The sequence below is a fragment of the Dama dama genome, chromosome 25, assembly GCF_033118175.1.
Source record: "Dama dama isolate Ldn47 chromosome 25, ASM3311817v1, whole genome shotgun sequence".
Taxonomy (NCBI): Eukaryota; Metazoa; Chordata; class Mammalia; order Artiodactyla; family Cervidae; genus Dama; species Dama dama.
Window position 1 is genome coordinate 45,685,770 of NC_083705.1, and position 16,053 is coordinate 45,701,822.

The window sequence follows — 16,053 nt, forward strand, 5'->3', positions numbered from 1 at the left end:
AAATTATCTTGACCACCTTTGTTCCAGCTCTGAGAACTCAATGAGCCCTGGAGCTTGTTCTCATGGCTGACCTTCTCTGTTCAGGTCTGTCCTGCCTCCTACCAGAGGGAATCAGATATCATAGAAACACATCTATTATTATTGCAACATGGAAAGTCTAGTAGCTGCATTCCAGTTATTGTGCTTGGAGGATTTGGCACTCAGGAAGACACCAAATTCCACAGGGAAGTACTAACATACAACCTGGTGGGTTTGGAGCCTCTGTCCTTTGCCTTGCTTTCCCAGACTTTCTCCTCCAACCACCCCCAAACCCTGAGGGAATCTGGAGGAACTGCTTATGTTTGTAATTCAGACTTTATAAAGTTCCTTATAACCACCCACGGTTCTCAGAAGAAGAAAGGGTGGTTGGGTATTCTGCCAGATGGGAAATTCAGCTCATGTAAACTGGCAGCTCCTCAGGGCTTGACTACTGTGTGGGACTTGTTTGAGAGGCAGGTTCCTATCAAAGATGGGGAAGATTGATGGAAAAATGGAGGCTGTGCTCTTCTGCCTCTAACAAGGAGGAAGGAAAGAGGTCCAGTTAGGTGATGGGCAGCTCAATCCTGACCCCTCTTCCAAGAGCTGTCATGGAATGGGCTCTGTATCAAGACCCAGTTCCAAGAAGAACTCAGAACAACATGAAAAGATGAGCTGGCTCTGCTAAGTGAGACTGGCAGCCTTTCTAAGGTCACCTGACCTCCAGTCAGGTCAGAGTATGGTCAGATGTCTGGCTATGCCTTTCTTCCAGACAGACTGGCCGTTGACTTCCAGATGAGGCAGGGGCATTGTGCTGGGCAGCTCTCACTGATGTTGGCATGGTAGGTGCAACTCCGGGGAGAAGGCATGCCACCACATCCCTCTAAGCTAGATTGCTCAGTCTGGACCACATCTTATCTGTGGCCAGGAAGTGCAAGTGTTGCCCATGGTAACGAAGGAAAAGCAGATGTTATCACAGCTTCACCTGCTCTGCTCAGCTGAAGACTGTTCTGGCTAGAAGTAGCACTGTGAATAGCCAGCGCCTTTCTATCAATTGATCCCATGGTTAATTCTGGCTCATCAGGAAATATGAAGAACTGGTTCTGATCCTATAATGGCTTTCACTCAGAAGCCTGCTCACTTCTGTCCCAGGGGCAGTCTTCCCCAATCTTTCCTGATATTATCCTATGGAAACAGACATGTTTGCTTCTAGTCTGTCACAAAAGACCCAAGACAACAACATCCATGTACCTTGTGGTTATTTTTGGAGGAAAATTCAGACGAGATCAAGTGTGTTTAGGATGATATGGCTATATATGGGAGGGAAGGAGGAAAATTCAAACTGGCTATGGTCAGTCACCAACAAAGTTACAAAGACCACTGTCAAAGCCTACAAGCCCACATGACACCTCCCTATGCAATCCAATAACTAGCTTCTGACAAGTTTAGAAATTCAGCAAGCTCAGCAGTTGTGAGCCACAGCAGGCTTCTTTTTCCAAAACTCTGAGCTACCAATTACTTGTATGTCATGCAGCTGGAATCACTGGGCTGATACTTTGTCTTCAGGTTTGATTACCAGGGGTAACTGAGATGAAGCCACTCTAAGAGATCCCCTGTTTCAAACACATTTCAGTGTTACTGAAACCCAAGGACAAATCAGATGTGAACAATGGGCAGGAGATTCTGCTTAGCAGTCTGACTCCACATACGCAAAGTGACCCACTGAGATCATGAGAAAGAACACCTTATTTGCCCTGAAATGACAGGCTCCCACTACTGGTTCATTCTATGTTCCGGCAAGCCACGTGGCCCTCCAAGGCATTGAATATGGCACCCTGGGAGTTGCAGGAGCTGTGTAGGTAGCCCAGCACTTTTCAAAGCTCAGTTGCCTGAGTCTAAAACAAAATAAGAATAAGGTTACTGCATTTCTCCTGATGTCCAAGTACCCTTGGGACAGCATCACAATGGACTTTATATCAGATCTTTACTTGTGCCACAAACAATTCTGGTGGTGGTGGCTATCCTCATGAAAATAGTAATCTTCATTCCTTAGATGTTCAAACTATGCTCTGTTCATCATCAGGGAGGTGGCAGTCTCCCTCCAGATCACTTTTTTAAAAAAAAACTAATATCTATCATCTTGCAGACCATAGAAAGAACTTTTCCAGAGGCCTCTACACTGGAATTCACCCATCTGTTGCCATTGCCCAGCCAGGGACAGTCAGACAGGCTTGGTTAGAAGACACTATGACTTGTTCTAATCTTGTCACTGCAAAATTCACACGAGTTTTCCAAATAGCATACCTTCTCTCATAATAATGACCACTGTCACTCTATTTTCTTGTTTCACTACTAAATGTTGATATCTCAAAGAGGTATGAAAGTGAAAGTGCTAGTTGCTTAGGTGTGTCTTGACTGTTTGTGACTCCATGGACTGTAGCCTGCCAGGCTCTTCTGTCCATGGAATTTCCCAGGCATGAATACTAGAGTGGGTTGCCATTCCCTTCTCCAGGGAATCTTCCTAACCCTAAGATCAAACTCTGGTCCTCTGCACTCTAAGCAGATTCTTTACCATCTGAGCCATCAAAGAGGTATACAACACTCCAAAATAGCCTAGGAATGGCACTGACCAATGTAAGAAAGACTACTGTGGGGTCAGTATACTCCAGGCTATGGCTGACAGACCCTGGTACTCGACAGGAGTGGTAGAGTAAGGCGTCATTTGGATGGAAGTTTCTCTAGTTCTCAGCCCAACACATCTGCCCAACACCAAAAGTCAAAGACTTTCCTGGGTCCATTAAAGTTTTTTGAGGTTACTAACACCACTGTGTTCTTGCCATATTTATCTACCAGATCCATAGAGCTATCTCTAAAATACTAGATGGGAAGTCTGAGCAGTTGATTGAAGAGAAGTTAGACTTGTGGTATAGAAGCTGGATCCTATAGTTGTCAAAATAGGCAAAGGATGAACAAGAAAATCAGGAAGCCCAGGGAAGATTTTTAACACCTTTTCTTGGCTGGTTCTAGATGAGAAGGAGCCCGGGGCAGAATTAGATTCTCCCTATTCTATGTGATCTAGAGCAAATAACAATGAACGGTGAACTTCACTACTAGTCTCATTCATAGCAGTCACCCAGGGCTCTTCTTTCTAGCTACGTCCTTCTTACTCCTCTTTTCATTCCACTTTCTATCTAGGTACCAATTCTTTAATTTTGCAAATCATTTCTCCATTCTGGTCTAATGCCTTGATCTTGATACCTTAATTCAACTGTTCCTACCATGGTTTTCTAATGAACTTAGCTTGTCTTCAATTCTAGTAATTTGAAGCTAAATACTCTACCAGTGACCCAGGCTTCCCTTCCATTACATAAGACACATATCCCACAGGCACAGTGCCAGACTTCTGCAAAGCCTACCCCAGTCATCTGAAATTCTTGGCCCACAATAGTCAGAAGGCATTCCTGGGCCTAAGCCATCTATAGGTATACCTTTGAAAACTAATACAATGATTTTTTGCTTTGTGAGTTAGTATCAGTAAACTTGATGGCCATTAATGAGCATTCTAGGGCATAAAGGTGATTCTACCAGGACACAGCTACACGATGAGGCCTAGCCTAGAAAGCCTTACCATTTGAGGAGAAATTGAGGGAGTTGGGCTTCCCTGATAGCTCAGTTGGTAAAGAATCTGCCTGCAATGCAGGAGACCCAGGGTTGATTCTTGGATTAGGAAGATCCACTGGAAAAGGGAAAGGCTACCTGCTCCAGTATTCTGGCTTAGAGAATTCCATGGACTGTACAGTTCATGGGGTTGCAAGGAATCAGACACGACTGAGCAACTTACACTTCACTTAGGGAGTTGGAGGCAAAACTCTAAGCAAAGACAGAAGAACATTACAGCTATGAAATTCATATAGCAAACATGAGAATATTCTGTTCAGTACCAAGCTTCCTTCTTGGCTCCTATTTTAGAGGCAGATCATGATTCTGGTTATCTATTTTGGGAAATGTTTGTATTTTAGCAGGTTCCTCTGATGCATCCATCCTTGTCTTCAGCACACATGATAATATGGGGCATCAGGTACAATGGCTGGCAGAATTGTTAGAGCACAATACCCCAGCAGAAAATCTCCACTCCCATCATATAAGCAACTGCTTACTCTACCTACTTAACAGTCACATATATTCTGACATGTCTGAAACTAAAAGATAAAACCATCATAAATTCATAGTCAGAAGGTAAGTCATTAAGTTAAGACTTCTTTCCCAGAAGGGCACAAAAGAGGCCATGAAACAATTTCATTTGAAACTAGGGATTCCTTACTTGACTAGTAAGTTTGCACTTTGAGACATTTTATAAGTGTCTTGAATAAACACACAGGTAATGGACTAAATCCTGTCTCTCCAAAACTCATATATTGTGTCTCTCCATTGTGATGGTATTTGGAGGTGGGGCCTTTGGGTGGTAGTTAGGGTTAGATGAGGTTATAAAGGTGGAGGCTCCATGACGGGATTAGGGTCTTTTTAAGAAGAAGGACCTTTTAAGGATTCCCTGGTGGCTCAGATGGTAAAGTGTCTACCTGCAACGCGGGAGACTCAGGTTCAATCTCCAGATCAGGAAGATCCCCTGGAGAAGGAAATGGCAACCCACTCCAGTACTCTTGCCTAGAAAATTCCATGGATGGAGGAGCCTGGCGGGCTACAGTCCATGGGGTCGCAAAGAGTCGGACACGGCTGAGTGACTTTTCACCTTCACTTTTCACAAGAAGAAGAGAGATCAAAATTCTCTTCCTGTCTCCTCTATGTGAGGACATGACAAGAAGGTGGCCGTGAGAAATTCAGAAAGAGAGTTCTCACCGGGAAATCAAATCAGTTGGGACTTTGGTCTTGGATTTCCCAGAACTATGAGAAATAAATTCCTATTGTTGAAGCCACCAAGTCTACTGTATTTTCTTTTGGTAGCCTGAGCTAATACAATGGATATCTTTAAACACACACTCAAACAACACAGCAACCACAACTTAAAAAAAAAAAAAGATCTCTTCACATGACCTTAAGACTCATGTACTAAAATCTATCACTTTGCTTCAGTCGGTTATCCAACAACGCCTCCTGAGTAATACAGGCTTCAAACTGATATTCAGCCCAAAGGGAACAAATTCATTCAGTTGGGTTTGACTCTTTGTGACCCCATGGACTATACAGTTCATGGAATTCTCCAAGCCAGAATACTGGAATGGGTAGCCTTTCCTTTCTCTACGGGATCTTCCCAACCGAGGGATTGAATCCAGGTCTCCCTCATTGCAGGTGGATTCTTTACCAGCTGATCCACAAGGGAAGCCCAAGAGTACTGGAGTGGGTAGCCTATCCCTTTTCCAGGGGATCTTCCCAACCCAGGAACTGAACTGGGCTCTCCTGCATTGCAGGCGGATTTTTTACCAACTTAGTCTCAGGGAAGCCTGATTAAATACTGAACCATAAGAATTTGGGTTGTTCACTGGGAAGTTAGAGAGCCACGCAAGAGCTAGGCTGGACAGTCCACTGTCAAATGTCAAATCTAAAGAGCCACTGGATCAACAACAAAGGCTGGAGTTGGAGAGTAAGAAGTAGTTAGTATTTGGATAGTGCCTTTGGGTCAAATAAGTCAGATGAGACTTATATAGGAAGATAGACCCCCCCATGGCTCATTTAGTTCCACAACCCTATTTTCTAGTGGAAAAAAAAACCCAGTGATAATAAGTGCTATTGTATAAATAAATTTGGGGATACATCTGCAGTAGTGACAAGAGTATGAATGTTAAACCCTAACATATACAGCTACATCTTAAAGTCTAGTTAATGTAAAATCATGAGTCAAAGTGTTGCTGATAAAAACGTTCATTACAACACACATTGTAGGGTTAACCTAACAACTACAACAAACTCAAGAGATCATTAAATAGCGATTTTCATTGAAAACAAAAATAACAGCAATTAAAAACTATGACCAGCATCAGACAACACGGATGATGTGCTGGACACAAAACATCCTCCCTCCAAATTGTAGGAATTCCAATGACACCTTGCTCGTGGGCATGCACAGTAGAACCCTCAAATTGCCAAGTGCTTTGTGGTAGGGACTTCTTAGAAATATCTGCAACAGCAGGAAACCGTGGCCATGAGCTAAATTTAGTTTGAATACCCAGTTATAGTAACTCAAACTCATTCAGTAGCTAATTGCTAATAAGCAGCTTACGTTAAAATGAAATACTATGGACCTGTGAGTCATTTGCCAGTAAGAAGCATGGAAGGGATTTGCATTTGGGGGAGTTTGGCGTTTACCAACAGGAGTCCACTGAATAACTGAGACCCAGTGGCTGCTATGTGAGGGCCATGCTGTCAATTGAACTGGAGCAGTTGGGCTCTTGGCTTAGCCTGTGGTTCATGGTCCATAGGATTTTGAACTCCTTCCCACTCTCCACTAAACAACTCTTTCTTATCCTGTAGTGGTTGCTTGGGAATCCCAGTAGGGTATGGCTCCATGAGGAGCCTTCTGCCTGCCTCTTAGGAGAGATAAATGATATTTTTGGCCACACCATTCCTGGTCCAGAGTTCTCTCACATGTAGCCATTCTACAAAGAGAGTATGATGATTGGGAAATAATGTGAGGAAAAAGGAGTCAAATTTTGGGTGGCTATATATGACATGGACATAAGCAAAAAATTGTTTTTATGTCAGTTTCTAGGTGAAATATTTAAAAATTTTTAAACATGTAGCTTCCTCTAACCAAGTTTTAAAAGTATGATCTCAAAACCAGGAAGCATCAGTTCTATATAGATGGTAGATATTGCTGTTCAGTTGTTAGTCTTGTCTGATTCTTTGAAACCTCATGGACTGTAGCACGCCAGACTTCCCTGTCCTTCACAATCTCCCAGAGTTTGCTCAAACTCATGTCCACTGAGTTGGTGATGCCATCCAACCATCTCATCCTCTGTCACCCCTTCTCCTGCACTCCATCTTTCCCAGCCTCAGGGTCTTTTCCAATAAGTTGGCTCTTCGGATCAGGTGGCCAAGGTATTGGATGGATGGATGGTGGATATAGGCATTAATAAAATATGCTAAGAATGTAAACTTTTTGAAGATCAATTTTTAAGCTGTGTGTTTGGCTGAAGGATTAAAAATTCTGAGCAAAGTTAGCACTTTGCTAAAACTGTTCCATGTTTATTAAGCCATATGTGGGGATCCCCTGTTTCTTGTGAAAGACTATTTAAGCCAGAGGATAAGACGGTTGGATGGCATCACTGACTTGATGGACATGAGTTTGAGCAAGCTCTGGGAGTTGGTGATGGACAGGGAAGCCTGGGGTGCTGCAGTCCATGGTGTCGCAAAGAGTCAGACACGACTGAGTGGCTGAACTGAACTGAACTGAACTGATTTAAGCCAAATAATGTATTTTCAAACTTGAAACATTTATTTTTTACTTAAATGCAAAACATTTAAGAAGTATCTGAAGAAATTAAAGTTCTAATAATAGGGAATAATAAAGGACTGTTTATAGTATATCCATTAACACCTGTATATGGTATAGTTTCTATCACAAAGTCAAAAGGAACACAGCATATAAACACATATCAGATATCCTAAGGTAATATTCACTTCCAGGACAACAGCAAAATCCAAAAACAAAATACACTGCATTACCAGATGTTCACATACTCCTAAAAAATGTTTATAATTTGCTGCAAAAGAAACATACCAGCTGCTTCAGGATGTGGCTACGACAAGCATGTTCCTGTGGTAACAATTTCCCAAACAAGAAAAAAAGTTAAAAAGACAAGTCTTTGCTAAGCTTTAGACTACCAGGTCTCCTGATTTATGAAAGCAACAAGATAGATCTGGTTAAGAAATAATTCAGAAACAAATATTTCATGAGTCAGCAAAATCTGTCAAATAAAATGACTTTGAATCTACAATGGAAAGAAATACCTTCACATAGGTTGACAATGTCAAAGAATTTTATTAGACAGCATTGTACATTAGGTTGACATACTAGATCTAGAATATTCTATGACCATTCAAATAAATATGAACATATATCCTATAAGGTTCTGGTCAATCCTTAATAAACAATTATTTTAGTGAGATGTATATATAGAGTCATCCAATTAAAATATGATATACATCTAGTTTCTCGTAACAACAACAAAATCTCACTTTCTTTACTTATCTTTTTATAAAAAGCTTATCTTTTGATATTTTCATATTAGTGCTATTTTACACTTTTCCCTGTTTATTGTCACTCATTCATTTAATTTGTGCCTTCTTTCAAAAACATTGAGTATTTGCTAAATATCAGAAAATGATTGGGTCAAATTATCTTTTTTTCATATTGCACTTACTATCCTTCTAAAACTCATTCAATCATATTTCTAAGAATAAAAAGCCTCATTTGCCATTCCATTGCTGATCATCTACCCAGAACTTCTATCCCATAGCTATTCATTTCATATCTTTCCTGCTAAAGGTGAGATGAAGTGGGACAGGGAAGGCAAGGTGGTCAGGAAAGAAATTAGTACATATTATTTGCATCAACATGTATTGCACTTGGCTAAGTGTTTAACACATATTATCTTAAATAAGTTTCACAACAACACAATAAGGTAGTCATATTGTTATCCCCATTTCATATATCGGATATGAAATCAAGACTCTCAGCACTTAAGGCCTCATAGTTAGCAGTTGGTAGTGCCAATAATGAGACCTCAGCCTGGTTTATCCCAATGGCCTTTCAGCAGCTCTTTTAAGAAGCACAGCTGGCACCCATACTTAAAAAAAAAACAAAAAACTGAATCAAATTATTGAATAAAAATGCATCTATGTCACTCAAAAACTCAGATCTTCTCCCCTTTTATTTTCCTCTAAAAGCAACATGCTATGTAGATAAGTTACTAGGAAAACACATTTAACCAGGGCTTTTGAAGCGAAGGCCACACAAAGAAAACTGCTAATGAATAAATTAAAAACTTCAAAATTCTGAAATCTACCTACTGCATTATGCTTAATTTTATTTCAGACCACTCTCCAATATTACTGGAAGTAACAGATAATGGATTATGAATAGGCTAGGCTTTTAAGTTATTACTATAAATACAAATTAAACTAAGGCAAAATGGAACACAAAACACCCCATTTTATTTAATAGAGATGAAAAGAAATAATATCACAAAATTAATGCTAAAGCAATGGCATTTATTATGTTGCATTCTCTTTAATTATTCCACATTGATAGGTACCTTATATTCTTCATAATCATTGTTATCTAGCAAGTTCCTTTTCTCCAGTTCTACAAGGTGTTCTGCAGAGAGCTTAGTTGGTAAATGTCTAAGAGAGGCTTGCTCATATATGGGTTTTCCATGAAAAAACAGTTCCTTCCAATCATGCATCAACTTATATGGGATCAGGCTACAGCAACAAAGGGGAAAAAAGGTTGGAAAAAAAAAGGTTAAGATAAATCTTAAATCTTAGTCTTTCTATTACCATGTTCATTCCCCAGGCTCTACTATTTGAGGCCAGAGGTTCCACTTACTATGACATTCCTAACAGCCAGTAAAATAGTTGAAACTTAGTAGTATGAATGAATAAATGTTGCCTAAAGCCATTGGTTCTCCAAACTTGCTTTGACTGTGCACTAAAAGCACACTGTACTTAAAAATAATGACCGCTAATCATAAAACTTAGGTTCTTTGATTTCCAGCTGTGATACTAAATGGCTGTGCAAACTCTGAATAGCATTTAACTGTTCCAATATCAGTGTCCTCTTATGCAAAATAGACCGAATATTTTCCAAGGTCCCTTTAATATGACAGCTAGTTTGCATATTTGCAAGTAATTTGTAACAAAAATATCTAATGTATGGTGGCTTTTATTGTCACTGAACATCTTGTAACCTTTGCAATTCTTTCTCAGTACTTATTCTATTTAAGTCAGATGAATGACTTGGAGGTAGTCAGGACAGAGTAATCAAAAAATAGTTCCAAGAGGAACAAAATGTGCAAAGGAAGGAAAGAGTCTAACATAACTCAGATGCATTTCTCTAAAAATAGTGGGACTGGAGCTTGAAATTACAACCGAAAAAGCTGTTATTTCATCCTGAGACATGCTACAACATACATAAACCTTGAAGACATCATGCTAAATGAAATAAGCCAGATACAAAAGGACAAATATGATTTTACTTATATGAGGTACCTGAAATAGATTCATAGAAACAGAACAGAACAGAGGCTACAAGGGGCTGGAGAGAAGGGGAATGGGGAGTTATTGTGTAATGGGTACAACACTTCAGTTTGGGATGATGAAAAATTTCTGGAGATGGATGGTGGGAATGGTTGCACAATAGTGTGACTGTACCCTATGCTAGTGAACTTTAAAAGGGTTGAAAGTCACCTTAAAAAGGTTAAAATGATAAATTTTATATTATGTATGTTATGTTTCTCCCCAACGGCAGTTTTCATTAAATGCAAACTTCAAATATAATATATTTTGTTTTCCATTAATAAAATATTTATATTTATTAGAGATTACAGAGATGTGAAGTTTATAAATTAATATACTCAGGCATAGAAAAATTCTAACATAAAAATTATTAAAATGGCATGGGCTCTTGTGTTGAAGTAAATGATTAACAACTATATATTGTCAAAAACTTAATGTGGCAATTACTGAATCAATAGTCTCTTATCTGAATATTGATAATTTTGTTAAGAAGTCTTAACAAAAGTCAGTTCATGTAAGAAGGCTAATACCAAGAATATCCCTGTGCTCTTGGAAAAAAAAATGCTGATAACATCTTGTTTAGGAAAGTACAGAGAGAATAATGTTATCTTGATGGTCAGTAGTAGAGGTTAAAAAGATCTTAACATATATGTGTAAACACTGTATTCACTTGCAAGTAAAAGACACTTAAAATTTCAAAGCAAATGATCCCTTCAAAGTTTGATATTAATACTTCTGGAATTTTAAAATCTTGTGTATATTTCATTAAAATAAAAATGACTTCATATAATCAATGTTCTCTCAATATTAATTTTCACAAAGCAAGATTTAGAGAGTAACAGAAGTCAGACTAGTATATGACTCTGTAAAATAATAGTCAAAAACAATACACACAGGAAGTCCTCACCTTACTAGTTAAGTTTGTGCTCTGTAAGGAGACTTTTAGGTCACCGATTTGACACAGAAATAATCCTTCTGTGGGTGAAAAGAAAGCTCAACGTTGCTCCTGGGACAGGTGATTACCGTCTAGCCCCTTTCATGCTGGCCCCCAGCCAGCATGGCTGAGACTATCTCCACAGCCTCACCCAACAGAGGCGTTCACGGAACAGGCGTGTGAGAAAAGTCTGAGACTTTTCTCAGCGTCTCCTTTCCAGGCTCTACCAGGCAGGTGTCAGGGGACCTCTGGCATTCTCCGACTGGCAACTGTGTGACTCTGTCCTGATGTGATTATAAGGTGTTCTCGCTATGTGCATCTTTTCTATTTCTTATAAGGATACCAGGCATCTTTAATGAAGGCCCCACCTTCCATGGGTATGACCTGATCTTAAATAATCAGTGATGACTATTTCCAAACAATGTTACGCTCTGAGGTATGGGAGGGGTAGAACTTTTAATATAGCTTTCTGGGGCAGGGGAACAATTCAACCAGTATATAAGCATTTCTATGTTGCCTTTTTTAGACACAAAATTTCAAAGTAAAGGACCCTTAAAAGCTTATGCTATTAATATCTCTGGAAATTTCATTTTATATATTTCATTTTTACATTCAGTTTGAGCTCTCCCTGATTTTTGGTATGATGCATGGCTTCTTTATTAACTGAAGTCTGCATATTTTTAGATTATGCTGTAACACTCTGGATCATGTATAAACCTTCTGTCCTAGCTGTTTTTTTCTGATATTGCTTGAGCAAGGGAAGGAGAAGGGGCCATCATGTTACTGACAGGTGTTGGCAGAAGTCCCCATGTGGACCTCCTCATTACCAGAGGGAAGCACATCTTTGTTGCTGATGAAGGAGGTGGCAGTTCTGTCCCCCGACAAGGTCTCTACCACAGTGGGGGCCGCCGGGCGATGGTGAAGGTCCTGACCCTCCCTTGGCTCCTCTAACATGACCCTCGTGGGGAGGGAGCAGTGGTCGGTCCTGCCTGGTGGGGGCGGAAGTCCACGCTTCCTACCTGGCCTCTGGGATGGTACCCTGGTGGGGGTGATGGGGTCCCTTGTTACAATCTTGTGAGGGTGGAAGACAGGCTCCTTCCTTGCCTTTGCTGGCCGAGGTGGAAGTGGGGCTACATTTTTCTTGCATGTGATAGTTGGAAAAGACTGGTTATCGTCTGATAGTTTTCCATCTTGCTAGGCTGCTCCTTAACCGACTAGAGACAGCAGGTTCTTGTTGGGGTTATTTTTTGTCTACACCATTAGTATCTCTGTTTCCAGAATATTCAGTTCTGATCTGGGATGTGTGAGGCAAAAAGAGAAAGAACTGAGGAAGCTCATCACAGAGTCCTGAGGTCATCAGCCAGTCCCACTCCTTCCTTCCAGCTTCAGAGCCTTCTTATGCATGTTTCATTCACAACGTCCAGGGTTTTTCACTGTACTTAGTAGGGGGAATAAGGAAAGGGGCATCCACTCCATTTTCCCACAGCAGAACAAGATTTCTGTTTATGTTTTAATTTTGAATTATGAGCTTTTACTTAGAGAAATCAAGCTGTACTTCCCCCACTCTGAATTATCTTTTTATGTTTTTATATTTAAATCTACTATATTCTATTTTTTATTCTATTACTCTATTTTTTATCTTATTACTCTATTTTTTATCATTACAATGCATTGTATCACCTTTCCTTTTTAACCCTTTTGTAGATTACTTCTTCACAATTTTATTCCAATTTCAAAATTTTCAATTTATATTAACAGGAAAAAGTATTTTAAGACATTTACTCCTTAATTCATTTCCATTTTTAGTCCTATTTTTCTTTTCTCAATCTTGTACCCTTATAGTTTTATCTTCAAAATGTCCTCATCATCATGTTATTTCATTTAGTAGTTTTTATACAGTATTATGTCAGAAACATACTTTTGAACTGTGGGGTTGGAGAAAACTCTTGAGAGTCCCTTCAACTGCAAGGAGATTAAATCAGTCAATCCTAAAGGAAATCAGTCCTGAATATTCATTGGAAGGACCAATGCTGATGCTCGAATACTTTGGTCACCTGATGCGAAGAACTGACTCACTGGAAAAGACCCTGATGCTGGGAAAGATCGAAGGCAGGAGGAGAAGGGGGCGACAAAGGATGAGATGGTTGGATGGCATCACTGACTCAATGGACATGAGTTTGAGCAAGCTCCCAGAGTTCGTGATGGGCAGGGAGGCCTGGAGTGCTGCAGTCCATGGGGTCGCAAAGAGTCAGATAAGGAGAGACTGAACTGAACTGAAGTCAGAAACATGGCTGTCAGGGTGAGAGCAGTGGAGAAAGTTCCTGTCAAGGCCAGAGGTGATGGGATTGTCTCCCCATCTTCTGTTGACCCTGAATATCATGGGGCCTTCATTCTTTTCACTGTGGGTTTTCAAGAAGATCTCAGTCTGGATAACATCAAAAGTGTACAGACTTGAGTGAAGTGCCTTATGCTTTTGCTTTCACTGAAATCTGCAGTGATATCACTCCCCTTCAGCTTCCAGGAAAGGACATCTCAAGAAATAGGTCTCGGAAGCCAGATGGCATATTTGCTTAAAAGCTGTTGCTGAGATCATTCTCCACAGATCCACTACACTACTCATTGCATCTTAGCTGGGGCCACAAGAGAAAACCATTGTTCTAAACTGAGAACCAAGAAGAGTGACGTATTCTGTAAAGAGCTAGAAATGGGAATTAGACATCATATGACAAACTGTGTTGCCCTTTTTGCTTTTTCTACCTGGAAGCGCAGATAAAATTTGCAGCTCAGCTGCAGGAATTGGCATATCTACTGACACCTGTATAACTATATTTTAATGTATTCCTTGTATTTAACTTTCTACTTTATCTGGCAATGCTAAATGGCTTGCAGGATCTCAGTTTGCCAATCAGGGATTTAATCCAGGCCACGCCAGTGAAAGCCCAGAATCCTAACCACTAGAAAACCGGGAAGTCCTATCCTTTGTTCTGATTTTGGCATACAGTGTATTCTTAATATTTTATGTACTGTTAATGTTTCCTTACAAATAGGTTGACTCCTTTTAGAAAGAATGTGCAATGAAAAGTGATTTTGATTAGTAAAACAAAAAACTTTAAGTAATTCCAGTCTTCTAGGAAGTTCCTAATATTTTAAATAAATTATTATAGTTATCTTGTAAATCATAGAGAACTTAGACACAAGTTTTAAATGTTAAAAGACATAACTACAAATTAAATCAGGCTAGCCACTGGGTGAAATAAGTCTGTAATCAAGGTATTCTGGACCCCACCTCTTAGTCTTCCAAGAATAATCACTGTCTCTCTTTACTCCCCAATTTAGTGCCACAATCTTACCCTTTTTTCATTTTCTGTGGTGTCTCTATTGTATTAACTATAAAAAAACAACACTTACTTATTTGTCAACAACCGATAGTCTGCCACCTTAGTGGACAAATCAAGTATTTGATCCAAAATTTCTGCACATATTGAGTAATGCTTTTTGTAACGAGCTTGAGCTCTTTCCATGGCAATCTGCTCATGAATTTCCTTATCTCTGCGGGCTTGTTCTTCAAAATCAATCTTGGCTTGTCTGGCTAAAGCCTGAGAAGGAAAAGACATATATTTTAAAGATTTGATTTTGTATTGGGGTGTAGCCAATTAACAAACAATGTTGTGACAGTTTCAGATGGACGGCAAAGGGACTCAGTCATACATATTCATATATCCATTCTCCCCCAAACTCCTCTCCCATAAATCACCATAACTGGACAGTGATTCAGGTGAAAATAATGTCACCATTTCAATAGCTAAAAAAAAAAAAAAAACCTCTAAATAGAATGAAGCCTTCTTTTATATCAGGAAAAAGATAAATCATAAGAGAGCACTTTCTCCTTAATACATTAAGCACTAAGTAGGATGGTAAAGACAATATTAGAAATAGTTCACCCTTAGCTTATGTTATCAGCAAAACCTAGTGCAGAGAAAAGTGTGCTGCATGGATTAATGATAAATTGGATCTGAAGTATTTAAGAAGTCCTGAGTTCATGGGCCGCAAAGAGATTTGGGGGTCACAGAGAAACAGGCAAGTTGTGCAGGGCACCAAGTATGGCTGGCTGCTTCGTGCCCATCTCAGAAGACTAATTAATCTGACATATCTACTCTGGCTAATGCCCTATGTCTTTTAGCAAGAGACTTCTGGAATACTGATTTATACTTAGAAAATATTTTGGAAATCCCCTGATTATACTGGCTTGAGAATATCACACATTTGCCAACAAATGTTAAATGTGTTTAGACAATGAAGCCTTCTGCTGTTACAGCCTTAATAAATTGATAAATTCATAAAGACATGTATTTATATAGAAAGTAAGAAAATATTTAAACGGTTTGGCATCACCCTCTGCTTGGTTTGCACTCTTATTTTGTTTAGGGAACCCTTGCCTTATACCAAGTAAAAGGCCAAACTTGGCACAACCAAATGTTTTCAAATAGTTATACCAACTCCTTGAGAAATTCAATCATGTGCTGACATGCTCCAGAAACAAGACCTGCCTCCTGCAAGGTAACCCAGTGAATGTACAATGGTGGTTAATGTGGGCCTAGAGAAGCTGTGGTTGAATTCAAGCCTCAGTTTGTACAGGAATCGAGTCCTAGCTGCAGGCATGGCATATGTGCTCAGTTGCTGGACTGTAGCCCGCCAGGCTTCTCTGTCCATGGGATTTTCCAGGCCAGAATATTGGAGTGGGTTGCCATTTCCTTCTCCAAGTGAAATTGCCATTTCTCAACCCAGGAATCGAACCCACGCCTTCGGTATCTCCTGCTTTGGCAGGCAGATCTTTACCACTGCACCACCCGGGA

At 39.8% G+C, this 16,053-nt stretch overlaps 1 protein-coding gene across 1 annotated transcript in view; it reads right to left on the bottom strand.

Moving 5' to 3' along the window:
• LOC133046424 (sperm flagellar protein 2-like) overlaps window positions 1-16,053 on the bottom strand; it is a 189,072-nt gene that overhangs the window by 132,223 nt on the left and 40,796 nt on the right. The window contains exons 8-9 of the mRNA XM_061129237.1: window positions 14,609-14,796; window positions 9,285-9,453 (exon numbers count right to left, since the gene is read on the bottom strand). Of these exons, the coding sequence (XP_060985220.1) occupies window positions 9,285-9,453; window positions 14,609-14,796 (357 nt within the window). The remainder of the gene's footprint in view (window positions 1-9,284; window positions 9,454-14,608; window positions 14,797-16,053) is intronic.